Here is a 27,880-nt window from a genome sequence, read left to right as displayed (position 1 = left end):
TTGTTATGCTAAGGTTTCCAGTATGAGTAGAAAAAGAGAGAAAGAAAGGCTTCTTTTGTACATGACCAACAAGGCTCAGAGAGAAGATGCAGTATCGTTTCAACATAGATAAATCCGCTGCTTCACAGAAATAATACCAACAACTGTAACACTTCCATCAGACGTCAAAAAGCAGATCCAACAGTGTCGTGTCGTTTTATTGTTACTGGTTGGTAGCCCTTAAAAAACAAATCAGACAGTTACCCTCTGTTGATTAAACACTGTCATATGTCAGAGCTTCACCTCTCCACTAAAGAAGTTTTTACCTTTTCACGTGTGAGCAAATTATTTACAACCATTGTGACACAGTTGGCTACAAAATAAAAAAAACTAAATTGGGGTTGGCTATTGCGATGGCCAGCCATGATTTGATTGGCTCCTGCCCCCCCGGACTGCGACATATTTAGTATTTGTATACAGAATGTGCATGCGCGCAACAATTGTTTACATATATCTGTGCGATTGTATTGAAGTATTTAAATGTGAAGCGCACTTTAACATGATAATAGTACCAGCCAGTGTGTGTGGGGTTACGAGGTGATGGAGGGCTTTACTTGTTTCACAGTCAGGAGGGTTTTCATGGGGGGGGGGGGGGGGGGTTAGGTGATGGTGACACTTCAGGTGCTTTAGAGTCCGGGGCAGTGTGCAGTGTCAGTGCAGGCCAGAGTCCAGTGGGAAGTTATTTTATGATCTGAGGACAGTCGCTCCAGGCTTTGGCCTTCCTCTTGGCCAGGGCCAGCCAGGCCGGCTCCGTGGAGACCTGCGGAGAGTCACTGGAGGGGAAGCGCTTTGACACCTCCTTGACAGCAGGGGGCGACGGTGTAGAGTCTGCAATCTCAACTGGGACAAACAAATCAAGGACAGTAGTTACACATCTTTTTGTTCTACCACAAAGCCTTTCCATGCTTTTATCAAAGAGGTTAAATGAAACTGAATTAGCTGCAGTTGTTATCTGCATTATCATAAGTGCCTAGATGACCTTTTCCATATACAGTATTTAGTCTTTAAAAAATCAGAAACCTTTAAAAAAATAAATGCTCTTCAGAATTGACTAAAGTCTTACTTGGACAAGCCAACCGTCAAGCCACAAAATATTCACTTTACTATCATGTGAAAGTTGAAAAGTTACCATTTAACAATTAGTGATTTCTTAATTCTTGTCGATCTACAACATGGACTGCAGCTCTATCCTTGTGTGATATACTATTTTTTAATCAATACATTGTGTTTCAACATGTAGAAATATTGATTTATGGCTGAAGCTGACATGTTATCCAATATGGATAAATCTGAATATTTTTAGGATAATTTTTTCATATAGGAATATATACAAATGTTACCCAAATACATAAAAAAAATTCACTGAAATAATCATATCTGCAGTATATCTTCTTTATCCTTAGACTTGCAGGTCTTACCTGTGACAGAGCTGGGTAAGGTGTTGGATTTCTTCAGGTGTTCTCGCCTCTCAAAGCGTCCCAGCAGGCTGTCCGGTCTCTTAGGCCCCTCTGGGGTCTGCGGCTTAGGGGACGGACTGGTGCTGCCGCTTCCTCTGCTCTCTGTGGGGCTCACCAGCGTAACCTGCAGAAGAGATGGGTGACCATATGAGCAGACGGATATTGAAAGACTATTTGAATGTCAGAAAGAATACAAAGTGTGTAAAGAATTAGCCTGGGGCACATACACTGTCTCTGCCGTGTTTCTCAGCCAGTTTGGCCTCTCTGTGGCTGCGGCGGTCGTCTCTGTTCTGCTGCTGGTCTCTGAAGCCTTTCTGCTTCTGCAGAGCCAGTGTGATCCACAGGGGCCCCTCCTTCTCCTGGATCTTCGAACTGTCCAGTGAGTGCCTGCTCTGTAAGGATGGTTTTTCTGCAGCAAGACAAAAGAAGATTGATAAATTACTGAGGCAAAACATAATTTGATCATAGCCAAGGTTCTCAAATATAAAATATTGTTAACCAGTTGAGCCCAGAGCCTGTTTTTCAGGCCTCAGGCTCGAAAATGACATTCCCAGAACAATTGCCTATATCTTCACTTCTAAAAGGGGTACATTAATAACCTTTTTCTCAAAGCAATGATAAACCTGTGAGTTGGATGTAGAAAAGTCAGAATCAATATAGAATCTTTTTATTTTAAAGTAAATTCAGATTGAACATAGTAATAAAATGTAAATTATAATGTCCGTCCAAAAAAATCACATTACTTATAGTGAAAACCACCCTTGAATGGTGGGATAGTAGACTAAAAGCTTTAGGAATCCAAACTATAAACATATATTAAGTACCCTGTATCAAGATTGATGCCAAACAAGAGACATTTGACTTTTTTAAGAGAGGTTTAGCAACAAAAAAACACACTTCTGGGGTCATTTGGGTGCATTTTCCATATCTCTGGCCACCCTCGGTCGATATTGATGATTGACACTTCTTTTTAACCATTAGAGCCAATGGAATCGAGGGGAAGTTCCTAAAATCCATCTAAACATTACCCATTGGTGAATAGTGATGCGTAGCCAGAATGCCCAAACCCGGAAGCTGTCATACACTCTGGTAGCTATCATAGCAGCTATATATGAAAACTCCGTTATTGACATAAATATGAAGATGGATTATCAGTAATCATTTCAGACACATTGGATTAACCTATGGATTAACCTTCAGCAGTGTTTTTTTGTAATTGTAATGCCATTGAACACAACTTGTAATCAGATACAGCAAAAGGTAAGACATTTCTCCCGTGTTTGCTCCGTAAAACTACGTTGTGTGATGTCTGTGTTTGCTTCCCATGTCACGTTAGCATTTTTTCGCTCAGGGCTAATTCAGAGCCTTTGTTATTACCCTTGTGTTTTGTTCTGCTAAAGATTGTTAATATTGTCTGATAGCTGAGTTTCTTCCCGTTAAGTGGGTATGACACTTTCATAGTTTGTTAAATGTTAATATCGATTAAAAGTAATCGTAGAGCTTCAGTCGGCAGACTACAAAACAACTAATAATGGATAGGTACCATATGTGTTCCGCCTACCAGATGTATTCGGGGTCCGTTACGCTTACCAATGACGTCACGCATTAGCTGTATGGCAACCCAAGAAGACATTTTACACGGCCAAACTCCGAATGTATTGAAACTCCAGACTCAACGAGCTTGAGCCTCTTCGGGGGGTATACAAATAGTATGGCCCGCCCTAATACACCAACGCAGTTTTTAAAGATATACATTTTTCAACACATAATCATTTACCAAATTACACCATATCCAATCATTTTACGAGTCAGAAAATGCTATCTGTTGAATTAGATTACCATGAGCTCAACATAATTATGTAGAGTACAAGTCCACAGCCAAGAAAATGTTATTTGCATGTCATTTTATTTATGAATATGGAATTATGGAATTCTAACACTGGAGTTTGTTATTATTTACTATAACTGCATTATATTATTCGGGTACAGCCCTGCTTTTTTTTCAAATTGAATTTATTGAAATTTCCAATATCAACGTAAGAGCTTGTGCCTCTTCGGGGGGGGTGCTGTTATCGTTTACTTTCTCCGTCTTTATATATTACTTTTCTCCGTTAATCTCCGTCACATTGTTTCCATAGCAACAACAACTTCCTGTCAACTGCGCTAACTCTCCTTCAAAATAAAAGCATGTCCATAAATAGAAAGCCAAGCCAAATTACACTTAAGACAAATATAACTGCGACGAAAGTAACAAACACAATGCGATATCCTTTTCAATTTCAAAGAACACAAATTGGGTTACATTAAAAAATAAACTATAAAACAACAATACTGTAGAATAACAAATTGAATGATTTTAAAGTACTATTGCTAGTCTTTAAATCATTACATGGTTTAGGACCAAAGTATATTGTTGAACTCCTACATAATTACGAGCAATCAAGGAGCCTCAGGTCTTCTGGGATGGGTCTGCTATCGGTTCCGAGAGTAAAAACAAAACATGGAGAGGCAGCATTTAGTTATTATGCCCGACAATCTGGAACAAACTACCCAAATCATGCACGTCCGCAGAAACGCTTACTATTTTTAAATCGTGACTAAAAACATATCTCTTTGCCGCCGCTTTCAATTGAGCTGCTCATATTCGCACTACAGTATGCCTTTTAAACATGTATTGTATACCTGTGGTGTTTCTTTTTATTATGTTATTATCTTTGCTTTGTTTGCTTTGCCTGTTGTAAAATGCCATTATATAAATGTGTTTTTACTGTATTTATTCCTAAAAAGTATTTTAATTTGTTTTGTAAAGCACTTTGAATTGTCGCGTACAGAAAAGTGCTATATAAATAAACTTGCCTTGCCTTGCCTTGCCTAAGAAGCCCTCATACGCTGTTTCTTGCAAGATGTTGCGTTTTGCTCCCGGTACCGGGGGCATGGGGCTTAACTGGTTTAAGGTATCTACATATTTCTGTAAAGCGACTTTGAGCACCTGTAAAAGCGCTTACAAAATAAATCTTTTATTATTGTTATTATATTTACTGTAAGGACATTACAGTAGAATCGAGCATCTAATATAGAGCTCCAACGATTAGTCGATCTTAAGAAACTGATGAATCATAAAGTACATTTTCAGGCTAAAATGGCAGAACAAATGGCCAAAACATTGATAATTTAGCATTATCAAATTGCTTTTCAAAAAATTGATTTTTTTTATGGCGTATAAAACTATATCTCATGATTTTGGAATGAAAAAACAAGACATTTAAAGACACTACGTTGGACTTTGACAAACTAGGAAGAATATTTTGGGCTATTTCCCGATATTTTTATGACCAGACGATGAATAAAAAAACAAACGACTATTATTATCGATAATAAAATACTTGCTATTTGTTTTACGTGCACACATTGTCATTAGACCTTTTCTTGTCTATCTTTTGTCAAGAAAATAAATATGCATATAACCATGATAGCAAACTTTCCAGTGGTTCTCAAACTTTTTCTGTCCTTCCCCACTTTGAACAGGTGGGCCTTTTCAAGCCCCACCTGTTCCTCATCACTCCAATAAAATGGTAGGCCAAGCTTTAAAATTGTCAAATGTATCGTTCGACAGGGGTCTCCAACCTTTTTTAGGATGAGAGCTACTTTCATGAGAGCTACTTTTACTCCTCTTTTTTAGTTTTTTTTGCAGTGTATATATTTAGCACATGTTAACATTGTTATATGCTTACCTTTAACCTTTTTGTGCTGTTTGGGTCTGTGGGACCCATTCTCAGTGTTTACTAAAAGAAAATGTATTAAATTAAATTATTTTAACCTGCTTTATTTGGGGGGTGGACCTCACATCCTCTAGGGCAGAGGTTCTCAATTGTTTTTCAGCCAAGGACCCCTTACAAGATAGAGAATACACCAAGGACCCCCTCATTCTGATTTGTGATTTTGGGCTATATAAATAAAAATTGACTTGACTTGACATGTATGTCCCTTGGAATAATCTGACGTAGCCTATTTTTTACACTTCTATAGTCTTAGTTATGTGAAAGAACAACACAAGAGCAATGTATTAGAAATATATTAGATATGTATTAAAAATATTTGCACCATCTCAACACAGAATACCCATAAAACAATCAATCAATCAGCTGCAAGTAACACTGTACCTAAACAAAATATCAAAGGGAAATCAAGAGAAAAGTGATCATTTGAAGTGCATTTCAACACACACACACACACACACACACACACACACACACACACACACACACACACACACACACACACACACACACACACACACACACACACACACACACACACACACACACACACACACACACCAAGTGTTTCACTCTTAGTTAAAATTAAATGATTTATAAAAGTCTAATAACAAAATAAATGCAGGCTATAAACAATTGAACACATGCCTGCATTGCAACATATATCAAGTAAATTGCAAAACAACTGCAACTGCATTGCTACAATCCCAAACCACTACTTGTAATGGCAGCCAGCTCTGGACACTATTGGAGTGATGCAAAGCAGTCCATGAAGCTGATTGCTTTTCTCTGCAAGTGAAGACACACACACACACACACACACACACACACACACACACACACCGACACACACACACACACACACACACACACACACACACACACACACACACACACACACACACACACACACACACACACACACACACACACACACACACACACACACACACACACACACACACACACACACACACACACACACACACACACACACACAGGGGTTAAAGTGGGCGGGAACGATCCAGAACAGCGTTCCGGCACCTTCGATTAATAAGTAAATAAATCTGATTGGCAGTTTCATACATAATAATGTCAAGCGAGTTCACAGGGCTGCCAACTCTCACACAATTGAGATTTTTCACACGCTCTCAGCCACAAATCCATTTTCTCAAGCAGTGAAAAACAAATTCATAACTGATAATGTCATGGTGCGAAAAGAGGACACTACTGCACATTGCGCAACAGCAGCACCAGGCAGCAGACCATCTGAATAGCGAGAAATATACACAAATGTATTATATTGTAACTTATTCCCATGCATGTTGCTCAAAGTAATCTCAGTCAGTCTCACTTCTGCGGCTCTCCCTCTCCTCTCGCGCCAGTGCGATGAGCCGCGCAGAGCCGGACACATCATCCAATTGAACCGCGAATTTAGACCCTCTCAGTCTTTCCAGCAGTTGTGATTTGATATCAGCAGACATGTCCTAAATTCGTCGTCTGCTCTTTAGCAGAAACAGACGTAACATTAACCATCCGTTGTTGTTGCTGGCTGTAGTCCTCGCCCTTCCTCTAAAAAAAAGCCCGGTCTTTTTTTACATAATCTGGATGCTTGGTCTCGAGGTGCCTCTTCAATTTGGCAGGCTTCATCGCCTCATTGGCAAGACACCGCAGGCATATCAGACATTTCGGTTTCCCTTCCACTTCAATAAATCCATATTGGAGATACTCCTCATCGTATTTCCTTACTTTTGTTTTTCATTTACTTCATTTGTAGCCGTAACCGGTCGTTTTAAAAATCGGTCCATCTTCGTAGTATGCTAGCCGTGTTATATCTCTATGATGCTAGCAGTGGCGCTCTCTGACTGACGTACCAGTTATTGTTGTTTCCATGGTAACGGGTGACGCGCTTGATTTTTAAATGTATAGACAAGTTTACGCGCCAAACCACGGGTAGCGCCATAACCCTACACAAATGCACTTCATTTCCGCCGGAAGTCTTTTGCACAGCGTCTGTCGGTGTAAACCGGTGTAAACAGTCAGACGGGCACTGGTGTAAACACAGCGATTTCGATGCTAACAGTGATGCTAGCTTGGGAACACGATTCTATTTATTTGACTGGAGATGGCGTTACTCTCCCCCACCCGAATTCAGTGCAAAAGTGGGAGGATAACATGACGACGTGGCCCAGCATAACGTACAGCAAAATTTGCTCCTACTTCGTTCAATCCATGGCAATAGATGGAAAAGCAATGGACAGTCTGAAGGCATATCATAAGGCTGCGCACATTCTACTTTGCCCACATGCTCCCGAAAATTGTTGACGATTTTGTTGAGGGAAGGTTACAGTTCTGCAGTAAATATCTCAGCATTTTAAAACCAAAATAAACCGCCTTATTTAGGTCATGCCCACAGGAGCCAACAGTTGTCTGTTGTTTACATAATGCACAATTTACATGATCTCTTTATGCTGTGCAATATATCATATGTGCCTGTACTGTTTGAGTGAAAATAAAGTTTGATGTAATTTAATTTCATTATTGCATTATTGCATTTCATATGTTCCTTAGAGTGCTACAATTTCTTTTAACACAGTTCATCATTCATATTAAGCTCATACTGTACATAAATAACACTGAATTAATTAATTGTTGAGAGGAAACTAAAGAAATGGCTTCAACAAGAAAGATCACATGTTTAATCCTAACAGGTATTACAAATTAAAATATAAAAGCAGCCCACACAATTACATCACTATGAAAATATTCATATATAATATTAAAAAATACAATGCATGCAGTATTTGTTGTGTTTATCTGTATTTAATGAACAACATGGCTGGGTTTGTGGTCGTAGCACTCTCTATCTAACCACTCGTTCAGGTGCTTTCTCGAGTGATTGCAACCAACTACCGCACACGTAGTTCCCGAACCACTTTTCTTCATGTTGTAATTGTTATATCCTCTTTGTCTCTGCGATATCAGTGCTTTGTCGGCACAACGGAGCTAGCTAGCAAAACAAACCCAGTCCGCCAAAACGGAAGTGCATTGCATCGAAGGGAGGAGTTCAGGATGTAGAGCGGAAACGGCTCAATAACTTGTGTATAGATTCGTTAGATTAGAACGTAATCTATGAACTATTTTAGATTAAAAAAAATAAAATATTATTTGTTGAACTATGAAGCCCTTTGTAAAAAAAATAATAATGAAAAAAAAATGATATCGTGATAATTTAAATGAATGAATCTGAAAACTTTTCACGGACCCCCTGGCAGAGTGCCACGGACCCCCGGGGGGTCGCGGACCCCACTTTGAGAACCACTGCTCTAGGGGGGTCCGTGGGCATGAACCCCCCGGGAAGATTTATTTTTAAATGTTGAAGTTAAAAGCATCAATCTGGTGCACTTTGAGCACAAAATGAATTTATGGATACAGCTCTCAACACTCATATGAAAGGGAGCTGTATACTTTTCAATAATCTTTATAATATGATCACAACCAATAACAAATCATTTAAACTTGTTTATTCTTATCTTATGTTAGTTAGCATTCTTTCTTTTTATTTATGCATATTTTACTAATCACTCTCCTTTTAAACAGTTTTTTGTTTTTATTAATGTCCTATAGTACACATTGGAATGATTTCTTACTTTATTTTTTACAACTAGGCCTAGGTTATATTAAATAGATAAAGGTGTGCTCTCCCTAGCTCTCTCGCTCTCTCTCTCTCTGTCTCGCTAGCTCACAGAGGCTGTGTGCTCCTCCGTGGCGATGAGGGCTTGCGTTAAAATAATAAAATAAACTTATGCCTATTTGTAAAGTGGAGGGACACAAACGGGATTTCGAAAATTGTCACGGTTAAACTCCTTATGAAGTGGTGAGGTGCCGCTCCACATTGCTTTTCTTCCCGACTGCAACGCTGTTGTGTGTGAGAGCGTTTCACATGTGTATGAGAGATTTTTACATATGTCTGTAAATTATTTTGGTTTCAGTTGTGTGTGTGTGTGAGCTGGCTCGGATTGGCCATTGGGAGATTCAGGACTTTTCCCGGTGGCCGCTGCCGTTAGTGGGCTGCTGCCTTCGGTGGACGCTGGCTCTGGCATAGGTGGGCCGTGGACTTTCACAGCGCCCGGTACCGTATCCACCGCAAACACCCGCGGCTGCGAGGCTCCGGCGGGTCCGGCGCAGCCGCGCTGTGAAAGTCCACCGCCGTTGCGAGTCTCCGGCTGTAACATTCCACTACCACCCACAAGGACCAAGGTTCGATTCTGGCCTGAGGTCCACAAAATGTATTTAAAAAAAAAAAAAATAGGCCTAATAATAATAATCTCCCGTTCATCGCGTCCATTCGCGACCCACCTATCACATCTCTGCGGCCCCACACTTTGAGAAACGCTGCTTCCTGGGACCCAGCCCATTGAAAATGCCCACTGTAGTGAACATTTTGTTAACATGCATCTCCTTTTACTCTTTTGAGCTACTCTATCAATCCCTGATGTACTGTACAGAGGACATCCTGGTCTTTCCAGTGATATGTCATTGGTTAAAATTGCATGCTGGGAAGTTCCTCTTTCTTTTCATCCAAAATGGCTGGCATACCAAAAACAAAGTGTTATAGAAGCAGGAGGAGAAGTCAAATATTGTTGAATAATTGTAATTTTTACCATGAAAATCATAAATGTTCTTGTTTATTAACATGTGAGGAACTATATAATTTGTTCTGAAAGCAATTAAATAATTCAAGTTTTCAAATAACAGCCCTTTTATAAATGTCCATTCTAGTGGACGTCAGGACCATCTTCATGGACTTAATGACTCAATATTGTTGCAGGAGACGGAACTGAAGCAGACATTTTCTGTACCAGATAGTTCAGGGAGATTAAGATTTTGAGCTCTCAGATGATGAGAGAGATGAGGATTTCACACCTGGGATAGAAGAGGGTCAAGAAGAAGGGGGGGAAAGATGCAGGAGGCTCCATGAGCGCACCGATACAGACAGAGAGACAGATAGGGATGAGCTGGAAAGACATGGCCCTCTGTGGGCCAAGAGTAGCACGTATGTCTTATTGTTGTTTTTATTTTAAGTGGAGCCATGAAAAATGAGAATTGCCTCAGGAATGCCAGCTTTGTTTCTATGAGCATGGTCAAATGGAGACCACATCCATACAATTAGTCAAGATGAACCTACAGCCCAAGCCGACTGGAGTCAATGAGGTACTTTTCCCACTACATTGACTACAAAGTCTTTGAAGATCTGGGGAGATTCACCAAAAACCAAACTAGTTTTTTAGCGACCAAATAAACAGCAATGTTCAGATCAATTACTTATTCATGTTTTAAATAAAGGTGAATGTATTATTGTATTAATATCACTCTATAACCATAATACGTTACATAGTCTATCTGTTCATTTTGGCTGTCTTTTCAAACTAATATGGTCCCGACGTCCTCTACAGTGGACATACTGTAACATTTTAAAATTAAAATAAAAAAAGTCTAAATTGCAAGATGTTTTTTTAACCCTAAATAGGTAGGAAATCACAAAAAAAAGGAAATTGGAAGACACTGTTTTTCCTCGGGTCCCAGGAGGTTAAGCCGCAGTAACGCTTTATGTTCTATGTTTGTTAAATAAAAAACCAAGGACTCCAGATTAGAACTAGAGTGCTATACCTAAGTAGCGCTGACCTTTCTTGATGAGCTCTGCCTTCCTGTCTGTCTTCTCTCTCCAGGGGATGTTGATAGAGGGGAAGAAGGATCTCTTCTCCTTCGGCTCCTCCTCCTCTCGGACCTGGCTCTGGCTGCTGCGGTGAAGCTGAGCCACCGCTGAATGTTCCTCGCTCCTGAGGGTCTGCTCCTGGCTGGACGACTCTGCGGCCCCTGTCCTCTGAATCACAGCGTCAACAACATGGACCTCCTTAGGCAGCGGCGACGGGGGAGGGGTGGGGACGGCTCCACTTGGTTTGGGTGACGCGGTTGGTCTTCTGTAGATGGGCGGCTTGGAAATCACTTTCTCACCTTCGCTGTGTGTGCTGGAGCTGGAAGACTTTCCAGGTTTCGCCCGAGGCGCAGCGGGGGAGGCAGATGCGTGTAAGTACTTGCCCGCCGAGCCTTCTTTCTGCGGAGATGATGGGCTAATGGATTTGTCAGAAAAGACAGAGGAGGTATCAGAGTCTGTCTCCATGGGGGTGAGCGGGGAGGGGACGCCCTCAAAGCTGTCCCCAGCACTGTAGCGCTTCTTCCTTTTCTCAGTGGACTGTTCGCTGTGAAATCGGAGGGAGAAGTTGGTCCTCCTCAGCTTTATGCCGAAAGGCGAAGGATTGTCGTCGCCTTCCTGGCCTACCTCCTCTCCCTCCTCTCCACTTTCAGACGCCCCCGTCTCACTTCGACCCCTGCTCTTTAACTCTGACGCCTCAGGTTTAGCTCCAGGGCTAGGAACCAGGAAAGAGGGGAGGTCTTTGGCAAACATACACTCCTCTGACCCTCTTTCTACGATTCGGACGGTTTTACTCGTCCTGTTCTGAGGTTTGCTGCTTGGAGCCGGGGAGGCTGCGATGGGGCTTTCAGGCGAAGAACCCTCCTCTCCTGCTTCCCTTTCCTCTGCACCAAACACCTCAGAGTTCCTGTTGGAATCTCCAAACTTCTTCTTCGCAGGAGTGATGGAGAACTTGGCGCTGGCGGACATGGTCTTCCTGAGGTTGGTGTGGGAGAACGCAGGCGTGTCTTCGCTGCCGGGCTGAGGCTGGTTCTTGCTCTGTTCTTGCTGTTCGTCGTATTTCCCCTCCTCCACCCCCTTGAATATCTTTGATCTGATGCTCGCCCATTCTGCCAGGACAGACTGGTCTGTAGAGAGCGAGGACTCGTTGAGGGACTTGGTTTTGCCAGACTTGCGGTCCGGTGAGGTCTTGCTCTTGGTCGGTGGTGTTCCCTGGGCCTTCCTGTCCTCTCCCAAACCCAGCAGAGACTTGCAGGCGCTGTCTTTGATCTGGTCCATATTGACGGCCGTCCCACAGAGCTGGGCGCCCGTCACCAGGATGGCTGTGTGGGGGACGAATGGAGACGTTGGCAGGTTGGGGGATTCTGGTCCTTCAGAGGAGGACGCGCTCTCTCTTCGCTCGGCTGCAGCAGCGCTCTGGTAGCTGGACGCCGGCGTTACAGGCGTCAGGTTGACCTTCTGGAACAAAATCTGTTTTTCTCCAGAGGAAACTTTGAAAGAGAAAGGCCTCTGTCTCTCCTCCATCTCCCTCCAGCGCACCTCCTCAGCCTTCCTCTGCTCCTCCTCCTCCTTCCTCATCCTCTCTGTTTCCAACCTCTTCTTTTCTTCAATCTCCTGCAACCTCAGCTTCTTCGCTTCCTCCTTTTTCTTCCTCTGCTTTTCCTCGTCTCTTAGCTTCCTCTTCTTCTCAGCCTGGAGCTCCTGCTGCCTCCTCGCTTCTTCCTCTTCCTCTTTCCTCCTCTGCTCCTCCATTCGTCTCCTCTCCTCCTCCCGCACCCTCCTTTCCTCCTCCCGCACCCTCCTTTCCTCCTCCTCCCTTCGCATCCGCTCTTCCTCCTCTCGTCGCCTCTTTTCATCTTCCTCTCTAATTATTCTCTCCTCTTCATTCCTCCTCCTCTCCGTCTCTTCTCTAAGCTTTCTCTCTTTCTCCTCCTGCTGCTGTTTACGACACCTCTCCTCCTCTAGTTGACGCAGCCTCAGCTCCTCTGCTGCTCTCTTCCTCCTCTCCTCCTCCTCCTCCTGTCTGAGTCTCTGCTCCTCCAGGTCCCTCCTCCTCCTCGTCTCCTGTCTCTCCTCCTCATGTAGTCTCTGTTTCTTGAAGCTTCCTAGGGACTCAACAGATGCTCTGCGTTGGGCGTCTGTGGAGAAACCTGCTGCTTCGAAGTCCTCTTGCAACACACCAGGAATATCAACTTCCTGGAGGTCCTGGGAATGTAGAAAAAAGCATTAGCTCCTATTTTGTTCATCCCAAAAAAGGGTGTGAAATGTCAGAGAATAAACCCAAAACATGCTTATCTGAGACGACTCGTGGGTAGACTCACCTGTGTAAACCGTCGGTGTTTGCGGGAAATCCTCTGGTTTTTGGGTTTGACTGACAGCTTATGCCTGGCAGCGGTGTTGTCCAGGCGAGGAACAGACTGTGGAACAGAGTCCAGATTGATGGACTCGATGGTACCAGTGGGCGGAAGAACTCGTTTGGACCTCGGTGACTTCACTGGGGTGCTGTGAGGTCCGGCTTGATGAGCCTCCTGGACCTGCTTTTGTCACAAAAACAGCTTTTATTAAAAACTCAAATGCATTAAATCTTTGTGCAAATACCTTAAAAGAGTACTCCGCCGATAATGCATTGCACTCATAATATGAAACAGTCAGACTTGGACTGCAAAAAAAAGGATCAATTTAGATTCAATACATTTGAAGATCATTAAAGGTGGGGTAGGTAATTTTGGAGAAACCAGCTCGAGTGCGCTAGAGTTTGAAAATCTGCCACTTCCTTACAGAGCCCCTCCTCCAACACACACGAACGCGCACATGACCAATGAGGGCACGAGATAAGTTTGTGCACAGATGGAAGGCTGACAGGCAGGTAGGCCATCCAGTTATTTTAGCCGGGCCGGCTAAATTGATTGATCATGCTTTTTACAATACTACAGATTAAGCACTTAAGATATTCATTGCTATCGGGATGTTAAGAGCATTCCATGGAATATAGGCAAAAAGTGTATCTCGAGCCGGTTTCTAAAACTTACCTACCCCACCTTTAATTTTTGTAATTATTGTCTTCTTTTTCCTCATCAACACATTGTGCACACATTACCCAAAAAGCAACTGTGACCAATGATATGTAAAGATTTGCGTGTATTATGCTAGCGGCTAACGTAGCCTAAAGCAAATAAGGAACAGGCTAGGTGGGGAAGTACTCGAGGAATACCAAGTTCAAAATGGTACATTTGCAAGAAGAAACTCACAAGTTCTCTGAATCTAGAGTCACAAATGAAAGAAAGGATCAACCTCCTCACACTACAGATGCTGTGTGTTTGTATGCACTGGATGACCTTACCAAATTGTACTTTGCAACTGGATTAGCAATAAGGAAGTACTCAAGTTTTTATTTCATTAATTCCTTTAACCGCAGAACATATTAAAGGCTTTTCCCGGAATGCTATCTCCCTCCCCGCAGCTTCTTTTTTTATCTACAATACACCATCAAATAAATGACAACAGTTAATAACACCTAATTTAGCACAGCTCCCCCTGCAGCCACATAAGGTTATATACAACTTTACCCACACATGCAGTAATACTCCACGTGACCTGTGACTGTGGTGTATTAAATCTATGGAGCTCTTTTAAAAACTGAACCAAATCGTCATCAGAATGCATAAGTTAATAAGTTATTACCTTTGGCTCTGTGATTGCTGGCTCAGCTTCTACCTGGGCCAGAACCTTCAGAGGACTCCGAGGAACCTCTTCCTCATCCGAACTTCCCTCATCTCCCTCGCTTTTCCTTAAAGAAGGAGGTCTCTGGCCAAACTTTATACCTTGTGCTATCTGTTTCTGTTTGAACAACAGAAAAAGGAAACATGTTATGGCTGTAGACTGAAAAATAACTCTTCAGCAATTGAGTGCACACCGCCACAAGGCCCACCTGCAGATTCCTGACTTTATCCGAGACGTTTTCCTGGGACATGCTGTGATCTAGACCGGCCTCGGTCACCGGCTCCTCTGGAATAAAGATGCTGTCGTGTGAGAGGGCTCGTGATCCGATGGGATTCAAATCCCTGTGGAAGAATAAGAATGTCTTCAGGGTGTCATTACTGCCAACACCTTGCAGAATGGGTTTATAACACTTTCCCTTTACTGGAAGTGAAAGAAAATGATATGATGTAAGTTCCTGTGTGGGCTCTAATAAAACCTGTGATTGCAGTTTTTATGATCAATAACACAATGGCAAAAGGACAAGCTTTGTTTCGTTTTTTATCACATAAGAATAGAATCACAAAATGAAACTTCATCTCCGTAGTTACCTCAGATTTTGACTGGACTCCTCATCGTCAGATACAACTCCATTGCGCACTTCCCCGGTAGAAAAACTGGCCTTTAGCTCTGCTCCATCAAAGCCCCCTTTGGTCTCCCTCTTCTTCTTTCTCCCGAAGAGTCGTTTGAAGGGCTGGAATTTGCCCTGTCGTCTTCTCTCTGCGGGTAAAAGAGAATGGATGACAACCACGGCTACATGCAATCAGATCATCAATCTTTATATCCTCAGATAAGGAGCAGGCCGGTGCCAATGGGCGTGTTTTTGTATGCGTGTGTGAGGATAATGAAATAAAATTGATCTTATTTGAAGAAAATAAATCAAAATAGCAGATGGAATGAGAAGAAAACCTTGGCTCGTACTTACTAGTGTTCAAACAGAAGTGGGAAAGATAAACAACACGCAGAAAAAGGGAGCACCCACACAGCAGTAGCAGCTTGAGAGAAATAGGGAACAAATCCCTGATTCACTGACTGAAAACAGCCAAATCCATGATTGGTCCTGAGAGAAAGGAAAGCAGTGAAAACCCACAACGACATCCAAGCTGTCTGCATGGCCCCAAGGAGTTGATGTTAAATGTGTGGCTGATTATCAGACTTGAACTGCATCTGTATTATCTAATGCAAAACTAAAGGGTGTTAACCCCCTTTATTACTTAATGACACATATCACTGCTAATCACTCCGGTGCAATGTGCTACCAAAAAAAAAAACGTGTCCTGACCATATATATAGTCTATGGTCCTGACCTATGCAATAAAGCAAAGCAGCTGGCAATAAAGTCCTGTAAGTGCTGGTTGATGAGGAGGTTGTGATCAAAAGTAATGAAACTTGGACTTTTGAATGATATTCTATATCCTCATCCTCTTTCAAGTCAGAAAGTTATAAACTCTTACACATAAGCTAAATGTTCCCTTGCTCTAATCACTCCATGGGATTCCAAAGAAGAGATTTGTTGACATGATGTCATTCGAAAAAATGTAAACAGATATCTTCTGGCTCAATTAAATATAATAAAGGGTGTTTGTGTGTCTTTGTAAGTCTCTGTGTGTTTTGTTTTTGTCTCCGTGTACTCGTGGAGGTCCCTTGCATGAACTAAGAGGGTGAGGTTACAGAGCTACTCTACACCACTGTGCAGACAGGCGTTCTCAGGCCTCTGTGGGTATCCCTTTCAGAGCTATAAGTAGCAACTGGTGTGGGATTTCACTTTGCATGCTGCTCACTGTACCAGAGGCATCATGGGAAATGATACAGTAAACTAAATTTCCCCACGTACAGTCTCAACTCTTTATATTTTTGCGTGGGAGAGTTTTAAGTGCTTGGTATGTGTACTGACAAACATAGGACTTTAAGGACAGAGTGGGAAGTGTTTGTTAGGATTCTTTTGTTGTACGCCTTTATGAAAAGCAGTTTAATAAAAAAATAACAGTTTTTGTCTTCTAGGAGTGTCACTCAAATAATCAATTACATTACATGTCACTTGTTTTTATCCTAAGCGACTTACATACTCAATACTGCGGACAATCCCCACAGGACCAATTTGGGGTGAAGTGTCTAGCCCAGGGCTCGGCAACCTTTTTGATATGAAGTGCCATTTAAAAAAAAAAATGTTATCAGCGTGCCAACGATCGAGAATTATCAACGGGGGGGGGGGGTGGGTTGAGGAGCTTGACGCTCGTCAACTATCAGCAGGAGGGCGGGGGAGCCTCGCTGCGGGGAAGCAGTGTGTGGACCTGTCAGCGCAACTTACATGATGCCAAATTTAACATACACATTTAAATAATTGGTTTAAATGGCATAATAATAAGGACGATCGTCCGTTCTGTGATTCTCCAGAACACACAAGTTATGATATTAGGGTCATGCAGAGTGAGATGAGATCGCTGTCCCTTTAAGAGAGAGAGAGAGGGGTGCGGCTTGTGCATGTGTGTTTGAGAATGGTAGAGCGACAGTGATGGAACGTGTGTATGTTTCTGGAAGTGAAACGGGAAAGCAGAAAAACAGAGGTCTGTGATGTATTTTGTGAAACAGAAGAACAGCTAAATAAATGCAACGTCCTCCCAAGAAGAGCTCGCCTCTCTCCAGTCATTTAAGCTAAAGTGGGTTATTGAACCTGAAGCTTGTTGCTTCTGCCCTCCTCGACTACGGTCTGGGAGCCGAGAGGAAAGTTCAACACACAGATGGCCAGTCCGCCCCTTTGTAGCATATTATTTCGATGAGAGATGAGCAGATCGCCACTGGGCTTTCAACTAAATAAACACAGCCACGCAAAAACTGCGTCATTTGTACAGCTCCTTATGGGTACTGAAATTAGTGAAGTGCTTTCCTCCGTGGTGAAACGATCAGCACTGCACCACGGAGGAAAGCGGCAGAAAGTCACCTGGAGATAAAGAGAGCGGGGCTGCGTTGCGTGCATGGCTTCCTTCTGCAGGTAACGGGGAGACGCGCTCTGGCGGCGGTCTCGCGTTCAGGATCCGAAAATTAATTTAAATATTTTGCACACTTATTCCACTTATTCCTAGTGTAACACTGGTTACGGTGCCGCGTGCCAATGCTGGCAGGCGTGCCAGGGGTTGCCGACCCCTGGTCTAGCCCATGGGACACAACGACATGCTGACTGCAGTGGGGTTTGAACCTGTTCCGAACACCTACGCACAACCCACTGCGCCACACACCACCAGAAATCAATTGTCTACCAGATATTCAATTATTTTACACAAAAACCCTGTATCTGTATAAAAGGCAACATTTCAGACTGGGACAAATACAGTTGTGACAGATGTCTAAACTCATTTTGCAGCCACAGTCATATGTTTGGAGAAGAATCTCTTACTACTTCATAAATATGAATATATATTTGTTGTTCAATCATACATCCAATGTGTAAACAAGTTGTGGTTCTACTGGGGAGTTATGTGCTGCTCCCAACACAGGAATAATCCAGCATCTAAACCCAGTAAAACCATAACGTATTGTTCTTACAGTTGTTTTGTAAAGATTAGAGGCTTGGTGTTCACTTTTAGAGATGCTGGATTTAGCCATTTTTGGACAGAGCAATTCTATATGTATTACTGTTTCGAGTCTAAGCCAACAGGTTGCTAATGGTGGCTGCATAATGGTCTTAATTCACTCATCTAACTCTGGACAAAAAGACACATTAAGGTTTACTAAGGTTTCCTTCAATTTATATTTGTAGTCATAAGGAATTTGGAAGTCAACAACAGTGGCGAGCCGTGACTTTTATACCTAGGCCCTCTGACCCCCACCCCTTCCCTCGAGTGATTACACAGCGTATACTTCAGCGGAATATCAAAACAACGGCCCGGGGTGCAAAATGCATCAATGAAAGCGACCCTCGACCACACAAAACAACACCTGTAAATAACCCTATTTGTGTTCTTTGAAATTGAAAAGGATATTGCATTGTGTTTGTTACTTTCGTTGCAGTGGTATGTCTTAAGTGTAATTTGGCATGCTTTTATTTTGAAGGCGAGTTAACGCTGGTGACAGGAAGTTGTTGTTGTTGCTATGGAAACAAGAAAAGTTTCGCAGTGGGCGGAACTTGTCATAAAGTCCGCGATCACCCACCCATTTAGAGGGAAGATATGATTGGTCAATTGTACTGTCATTTGACATTACTCTCTCGTTCAGTTACTATAGCTGGGCCCTCTGTGAATTCATAGCTGGACCGCTTGGACGTCCAACAGCTCCTCTCTTCACAGTAACTCGCAGAGACGAGCTTCTTTCATTTAACCCTTCACATTCCAACAGAAACTGAATAGGCAGATTCGAAGGATTTATTTCTTTGGAAATGTTATTTTAAATACAATTAAATCAAGTTATTTTGGTAAAACTAATGAAAAATATAACTACAAAAAAATAATATTTTAAATTATTTTATTTTTTTAATGTTTTTAAATATTATTTTGTAGAATATCTAAGGCGAGGGCCTAGAGGGCCCTGACGGCTCGCCACTGGTCAACAATTGATTTCATTACCAATTGATTCTACTTTTGATTCATCAATAAGTCGTTTGTCCAAAACAATGACATGACATTTTGGGAAATCCTGCAGTTCAGTTTTTGTATCACTCAGCAATCAATCAGTTCTGAGATATATTACAGCGTGATGAGGAGACCTCACTTATGTTTTAATATTTTTCTTGATTTCTCTCTTTTAAATTTCTCCCTTTTTGTATTCATTTTCGCCATGGGTAAATCATATTTAGGACCTTGATGTTTACATCAGATTGAAGATCTAATAAAGGTGGGTTAGCTTTAAATTGGTTTCCTTAGCTTTATGTTTAAAGAAGGACTTGAAATTAATCAGAAATCTTTGGGAAATTTCTCATGAATTTACATTTTTGTAGAAATAATTTCCTTTTTCCCCCCCAAATCGGGAGTCTTTGCAGTTTTGAGAATATGTGAGGGGATATTCTGATGTGACCCAGATGGTCTGCTTCCCTGCAGAATGCTCTTCCAGCATCAGTGCCCGTCCAGTGTTTCTACTCTGATCCCAAGCCCATAATGCACTGCCGTGGGCATGCTCACACACTCATGCGTGAAATGAGAAAGGACCATTTCTTTCTGCCGCGTAGACAACTCAGCAGCAGCAGCACTCTATAGAGCAGCACCCAACCAACTGAGGTTAACTTTGACATCCAGTGTGCTTGCGATGCAGTGCGTTTTGACCCAGGTCCTCAGGAGAATATTTAACATCTGGCAACTTAAAGTGGAAAGAAACATGTTTTTTTTTTTTTAAATGCACACGATGCAACAGCACAATGTTCTGATATTAATGCAAGCAGGGAAATTCATCCCACAAGGAATTAATTTCCTTTAGTATAACATTTTGGGAAATGCCCTTTTCTGGCTTTCTAGTTACATGAGAAGATAAATAACGCTTTAATATCTGTCAGTTCAATATAGAAAACAATGGCCAGCAGCCTGTTAGCATAAAAACAAGCATCATAACACTCACTAAATGTAAGTGACATACAAGTCTTTTTGTGTTTTTTCTTCTTTTTGCACAGACATCACCTAAAAAGAAGTATAGGTAAAGGAGATCAAAGAAGTCTTCAAGTGGACACAGCACACCACTCGCATGTTAAGGTTGAATCAAACCCATCAACACACCATGCAGATCTTAAAGAGACAATGGAACACATTGAACAGACAGTGACAGAGGTCATTTAATCCTCATCATGTGACCACTGAATCCACTTTGACACACTGTCTCTTTAAGATGTCGCTGAAAAGAACTCATTTTTTCCTGTTTACCTGGGCCTTTGGATTCGGTTACCTCTAAAAGCATCTCGTGCTTAGTTTCCGTGGTGTCCGTTGCCATGGTCACAGCACACCTTGGCTGTGGTGAGAGAAGAAGGAGGTGAGCATGTGGATGATGTTATTGTCTGTACTGCAGGAGGGTTGAAGTGTGAGCGTTGAGGTTTAGGGAACATTGAGGAGAGACATATGAGAGATCATGAAAGTGACCCTGAATGTTTACATTGTTAGGGGGGGGGGTCGCTGCAGTTGGACTTTGTTGTTTTTATTTGCTCTCTATTCCCTCTTAGCATTATTCAAGCACTTGTAGGGTGGCTAATTTGTTTAGCATGTATACCGCTAAATAAAGCCTGTGCTGTTTTAAAAGCACAATGAGCCCCCTGAAGCCACTCTGTTGTGGCTAGTTGATGCAGAATAAGTCGACTCCACATATAAGATAATACAGCTAGTGAAAGTTCCGTAATTACCAATAAAAGAAGAAACTAATAGCACCTGCGTTGAACATGTTCCAATGATAAGAGATCCACGGAAGGAATAACCACACAAACCAGCTCTGATTTACTTTTTGTGGATGCCACCAACCAGCACAGACTGCCTCCTCACACACTTGTCTGCAGCATGTTGGCCGAGCCAGAGGTTTTCTGATGTGCAGCAGGAAATGTGTGTGAAACCACAAGGCCGGCAGCGTTAGAATCAAAAGAGAGCGTGAGACAGTACTGAGAGAGACAGAGAGAGGCCGGCTGTCTCCAGTTGGATCAGCATGCCGTGGGCTTCCTTCCTCACGGGGACAGAGCCGGACAGACTCTCTCAGAAATGTCTCGACCCAATAAAGGCTCTTTGTCCTGCCAGCGTAGAACAAGGAGCGAACAAGCATGTTTGGTAGTCGGGTGTTGGAACACAGATAGTATTTGATTGTGTCTGCAGGTGTAAAGAGAGATATTGTGAATTCTTGTTTTGTTTATTTACCAGAGTTTACTGGAATTGGCTGTAATTCCTGATGTTGAGCAAGTGTGATAAGAAGTCAGTGTGTGCCTTGTTATTTTGTGTACTGGATTGTGTTTGCTGTCTTTTTGCTGCAGCGGACCGACTTGAGGGTCAGCTAGAGATGGGATGAGAAAAGCACGAAGAGCAGCCATTTGCTCTACAGAAGCAGAAAGATGCCTTTGACAAGGATACAGCTTCATCAGAGTATGGCGGCGGCATAACCCGATGCTGCGCTCTGGAAACGACCCAACAGCTCAACATCATTTGGGTGGTGACACATCTCCGCACCAGACAAATACCAATGAAAATTCCAAAGGCATGGCTTAGTGTTGTAGCGGTTAAGTGCCATAACCTCACAGGGCAAGTAGCTTGTTGACAAAGCAGACAGACGGACGGACTTGGCGGAGCCGTGTTTTACCTATTTCAGCTGCACAGCTCGAGACGGCTGCACACCACTGCAGTAAAACCTTAGGGAACATCGATCTGTTCTTTTGCACAAAGCTTGTTTTACCCAGAAGAGCCTTGATGCTGCCTCCGCTGTTGCTTTGGGAGAAAACGGTGAAATAAATACAGAACAGAGACAGTTTGGGTTTGTTAGATCTGTCAGTTGCACTCACGACGGGAAACATGAGCATGGCATGAGGGGGTGACGTGGGGAGGGGTTGGATGAGGAAGCACTTAAAATGTTCTATCCAAAATCTATACTGCACTATTGCGTCACTCTTTTAGGGTCTAGACTTCCACAGTCTCATCAACATCAACTCTTTGTCCCAATCTCCACCTTTCTCTGAAGTTTGAACAGTCTCATGGTTACCATGGCAACATGTTAGCAATAGCAGGTGCCAGAGGAGAGAGAGGCAACACTGAATCACCCCTCCCACCAAATGCTCCTCTCTACAAACACACTGAAATAGTTCACTTGGCGTACACACATGAGTGTGTTTCTGCTGGGGTTTCAACTGCAGCTGCACTGAGCAGCACAAAGAACAACGGAGGAGTTTCCAAGTAAACCAAGTGTTGGAGCACGCCATGCAAAAGGGTTGGGCATTTACACATGTGGAAAATAAATATCAGATGTGTGTGTGGGGATTAATCATAATCTCAGCCAGTCACTACTGCTGACAGTAAGTAAAGCAAGTCAGGACAAGCTGGTAGTTGCCACAGGAGCCTGTTTAAGGATCAGGAGAGTTCTTATTTCTGAAAAAATATCTTATTTGAACAAAACAAAATCCAGATAGATTGGAAAGAAGGCCTTGATTCCAACAGCTGCTGCCACTTGTAAGTTAGGATTTTTTTTTTATCATAAAAATAGCATCATCTGGATTCAGTCCAAAGCATCCACAGAATGTCTATCTCCAGGGAATATTTCAAATACCTAAATAAAAAACAATTCAAACAGAGAAATATGTCCTCGGCTGAACTGTGAAAATGCTACACAGCTCTGCAGTTAAATGATTTGAATGTAAAAATACAAGATGTGTAACACAGCCCATACTGTATACACATTGCATTTCATTCAATTTTCTTTTTACTTTTTAATTGAAATGTTCCACATACCTGCTACATGTGAAACCAAAAATAACATATAAAAGCAGTCTGTCGGCTGTAATGTACGAGTTATTTTCTTCAGCAGCTTGGTGTTGAACTCTAAAAGTCATCCATGTTATCATTGTTTATCACAGACTGCTCTAATGGCATTCTTGCTAGCATTTACTTCCTGTTTTGTTAACTCTATTATATAACTGTTGCACATTTCCGTTATGGTTTTGCACGTGCCGTTGGAATCTCCAAATGATCAACTGGGTGATATTGAGATGACAACAAACTCGGTCTGTATCTATTTTAATCACATCAGAGGCCTATTTAAACCAAAATACCAACATATTGTATAACTCAAATCCCTTCACCTTTGCGTGATTCAGATTGTAAAGGGAACAAAGACAGTAAACACATAAGCAAAGCGCCAACAGCCGATGTTCATGCATGGCTGAAAACAAAGCCCCATGTGTGTCAGTGAACACGTTCAGCTCAGCATGTCGGACCCGGCTTCAGTTAGAACTGAGGAAAAGAGTATTACCAAGATGAAAGCTGTCAGCATGTTTCATCAGAACCGCCTGTCGGATGGTCAAGTGGCTGCAGAACCGACTTCAAATAATGGGGCTATGCTCGACCATTTTTGTTACTTTCAGAAGCTGACATTCACCAATATTGAACAGCTATTTGGAAGACAGGAAGTAAGCAGGGTTTCTCTCTCATGCTTTCTCTTTTTCTTTCTTAACACAACTTTCCATGTGGACAATTAAATGCAAAGCTATGAATGTGTTCTAGGTGGGGAGGTCTGAAAAAGTATGTATACCACAACAACTTTGCAAATCTCATTGACATAACAAAATGTGGACCCGCTGATGGTTCTACGGAGAAAGTCAGGGCATAACCAACGTCAGTAGGATGCATCTTCCAGAAAACATGGAACTATTGCATGGTAATCCATCCTCTAGTTGTTGACATTTTTCAGTCTGCACCAAAGCAGTAGACCACTTGACTAACAAACATTGCCAATCCTTAAGCCATCCCACCAAATGTGGGTTAAAACCTGTTAATAGATACTAAACAACCAGCAGTACTAGCTTTGAGTGCAATACAGGACTGCACACGACCCAGTCCAACAGTGCTGCAATAAACACTACCTCCATCAATTATATAATGTTTTATTTTTGCTATGAGGTGTTCTTGGCATTTGTCCACTCTGTAGATCTCCACAGGGCGCATTTGGAGAAACAATGGATTTCAGAGTGACACGCACCATGTATCACATGACCATGGTTATATTTTCCACATTAGCCAATTGTTAAGAGACAATACTCAAGCGTGCAAACAAACACACAGGAACGGCTGTCGTCTCATACCTGAGCATCTCTAACACTGTAGCTTATACATTTTTGGTTGATGTCAACTATGAATATCACAAGTGCAGATATATATTTACACTTCACTAAATCACACAGTACGCCATGAGCTGCATATAAGGGTTATGCACACAGTCAAAAATACACAAAGAATCAATGGCAGCTATATTTAAAGTCAACCTACATCAGAGAGCTTTACCTAACATTTTTTGTAACTTTCTGTATGAGAATGCCTTCTTACCGTTATGCAGGCGCTCTCTGTGCGAGGGTATCTATGAGTCGTTGCACCTGCCTGCTGTCACTGTGGATCTAGGGCATTACCTGGAGTCAGGTGTCAGATGCAGTGAAGGCAAAGTTGTGTGTGTGAGCAAGTGTGTATGTGTGTGTGTGTTTGTGTGTGGGCGTGCAAGAAAGTGACAGGGAAAATGTTTCATATTGATTATTATTTGATTGCAGTTCTAAAAGACGCATACTCTGGAGAAGTGGTGACGGTGTGTGTTCATGACGCGTGTTGGAGTGAAGCACATGTACTGTCAGAGGGGAGGAGGTGTGTCAGCGAGGCAGAGTGAGCGCTGAGCGAGGAGAGATGGGCGTTCTCCTGTGTCTGTTAGTAAGTGCTGCTGTGCTGAGGAGGCACAAAGTGACACTTTGTTTCCCCCTCCAGATAGTCAGTGCAGGAGAACAGACTGGCATTCATCATTTCCTCTGGCTGATGCACAGAGGCTTTCATTGTGGGTTAACAGTAACCGCGTATGCACATGTGTGATTACAATAGTCTTTAACGGCGCGCCACAACTGCTTAATAATAGGGTCATAAATGTATGTCATTGTCTTACAGTGATTAGTATTTTACAGCATTCAACATTAAGTCAAAATAGCTTAGTTCCTTGACTGTGGCAGCCTTAATATCATCTTAATGTTTCTTATTGGATGTGTGCATCAGCGTAGTGTTAATGTGTAATAAGGACAGCTCCCCCACTCCCTAGTTTTGGCAGATTCACACTGCAGCCTCAAAGGGATATGGTAATGATGGGGCTTCACTAACCTGGAAGCTGCCTATATTACAGCAGCATCACACTTCAAAGACAGACTGCATGCTCCTCTGACTGACTGGTTGCAGAAATAGAAACCCCCAGTATAAGCAGCATAAACGAACTCTCACTAAGATATTCACATCCATATATATTCACACATAGGATAAGTGAGTCATAATGACTTCACTTCAAGAGCAAACACTTCCTGCTATGCTCAATGACACTATAGCAGCCACAGCACTAGCACTATATGGTAAACCATTTAGAATATTAAGGTCATAATATGTTCACATATTTCATACCATAAATAGTTTTTAATTATTTCATGGTTAAATGTAGAGGGTTTTCATTTTGCAGTGACGTTAAATAGAAACATACACCACGTTCAAAGGCAATCATGACAGTATTGCTGGTTTGATCCAATTCCTGGTTATTTACAATAAACACTGGAATAATGTGGGTGACCTACGGTATGTGCCGTAAAGACATAATTGATATCAGCATCAATTTGAATGGAATACATACTGCATAGAGCATTATTAAGAGCAGAGATAACTGAAATTGTATTAAATAAAAATAATCTATATAGTATAAATATGGGATACCTAAGAAATTGTGTTTAACAATAAGATCATTACACATAGATGTGAGCATTTAATCATTACATTTATTTAAGCTTATAGTTGCTCCTATGTAAAACATGTTTTGAATGATAAGCCAATGCATCACAACATGAGCACTTGTACTTTTTGTACAAAGTACATTTCAGTTCCATTTAATTTTGAATGTAAGTGTTTTATTTTTAACAAGCCGCGAGTTTCCATTCCTGTTGTCAAATATGCGGCTATTGAAAATCAATTGACATTTAAACACACAGAAAACAATGAATCAGGCAGTGTTTGCCTGCCTCGTGGTGATTAAATCAAATCCATAGTTGCAGCTTTATCTGAGGTCAAAGGGTGTTAAATGACTCAAGTAAAATAGATGCTGTATTGCATTGCGAAAGCACACGTATGTTTCTGAAAAAGTGATCATCAAAGTCATCACCACCCCGTCTGGGTGGTGATGACATACTTACTTTGCAGCTCAGTGCATCTGAGAATCTAAACCTTCAGGAGGAATATGAAGCTGGACATTGCAGTACTTTATAAAACACTACTGTTGAACCAGTGACGTAGTCTTTACTATGAGATCTCTTCCCTATTTATACTGCAAAATACAGACCCGGATGACAGCTCTGTGTCTTAATATGTCTTCCATCAGCACATAAACCTAGAAAGATCACAGATTATAGCTAAAATACCACATTCTTGCCTGTAGGGCAGACAATCAAAAAATGAAACAGATCAATTGACTCAAACCAGCCCCATAAATCCAACACCAGCAGCCTATTAATTCATTTCTGGCAAACTGCCATCTATTCCCCCTGCCTGTATGTCTCAGCACAAGAGTCCACTGATGATGACAGTAATGCAGCAATGATTTAAAAGCCTTCACATTGCCCGTGGAAATATAAAGCCATAATATCATTTTTCGCACATCCAGGCCCGCAGCATATGGCCTGTGCATGGTTCTCCAGCTGACACAGATATCCTGTCATTTCTAAGGCTGTATTGTGTGTCATTTGGAGAAAGCCACGGTTCGCTGTTGTGGAACATCAACATGGACCTAAAGGCACGGATCAATACGTAACCGTTAATGGCAGATTAGTGTATGCATGCCGCACAGGGATTACACAGTATTAATTGCAGAATAAAAGACGCACTGAGAACAAAGAATCTGGCCTTTGCCTTATCATATTGACACATATGAAATCCATACAGCCTTCAAATGATGTGCATTATTTACTAACGATTAATTACAATTTTGGCTTGTTTACATCGGCGTTTTCGCATTTCAAATCGGATGAAATTGAAAGTCCCAGCCCTTTACTGCGCGCACACATACACACATCTGTGAAGGATGGAGCAGAAGATGCGATCGGGTCAATGCGAGATGAGAGGTGCGATATGTGACAAGGTCATCAGCGTCGTGAAAATGGAAGACAATCAGCATAAAAGACAAACAATATGGAAGAAAAGAGGGAGAAATCCCAGCACCTTTTTTTCCCAACGCGATGCCTCCTTGTGATCGGCGCTGAGGTAAAGCTCCGGCAGCTCCGACCCTTTTGTGTTGCTGATGCTGCGGGTGCCCGACAGGGAGACGCACGCACCGTCAGTCCCGATGGAGAAGGGAGGGTGTGGCTGCGAGAGAAACGCGAGGGTCGGCGGCACAGAGACTCAGTGAGCTCCCGTCACGATGCAAGCACGCTACTCTAACGTAAGCTCGTGCTTTTCGGAAGTAATTAAAGAAAGGAGGAGATGAATGAGAAAGAT

General features: G+C 42.2%; 1 protein-coding gene across 5 annotated transcripts; it reads right to left on the bottom strand.

Annotated features, from left to right (window-relative positions):
* Positions 1 to 181: 181 nt before the first annotated feature.
* On the bottom strand, positions 182 to 27,730 carry cracd (capping protein inhibiting regulator of actin dynamics). 5 transcript variants are annotated; one of them, XM_079693222.1, is made up of 9 exons: positions 27,605 to 27,730; positions 15,293 to 15,461; positions 14,914 to 15,046; positions 14,667 to 14,822; positions 13,307 to 13,522; positions 10,943 to 13,190; positions 1,724 to 1,905; positions 1,458 to 1,620; positions 182 to 879 (listed from the first exon to the last, which is right to left on the bottom strand). In XM_079693222.1, the coding sequence occupies exons 3-9, from the start codon at positions 14,953 to 14,955 to the stop codon at positions 719 to 721; spliced, it is 3,168 nt and encodes a 1,055-aa protein (XP_079549348.1). In that variant the 5' UTR covers positions 14,956 to 15,046; positions 15,293 to 15,461; positions 27,605 to 27,730; the 3' UTR covers positions 182 to 718. The 5 variants fall into 5 exon arrangements, with proteins under 5 accessions (XP_079549348.1, XP_079549345.1, XP_079549349.1 ...); XM_079693219.1 differs by lacking the exon at positions 27,605 to 27,730 and adding an exon at positions 21,984 to 23,154 and having other exon boundaries at positions 13,307 to 13,519; XM_079693223.1 differs by lacking the exon at positions 27,605 to 27,730 and adding an exon at positions 15,667 to 16,861.
* Positions 27,731 to 27,880: the final 150 nt, after the last annotated feature.

Source organism: Notothenia rossii, assembly GCF_949606895.1.
Source record: "Notothenia rossii genome assembly, chromosome: 1".
NCBI classification, from domain to species: domain Eukaryota; kingdom Metazoa; phylum Chordata; class Actinopteri; order Perciformes; family Nototheniidae; genus Notothenia; species Notothenia rossii.
The sequence above is the reverse complement of the archived record's forward strand: the minus strand, read 5'-3'. Positions and strand labels throughout refer to the sequence as shown.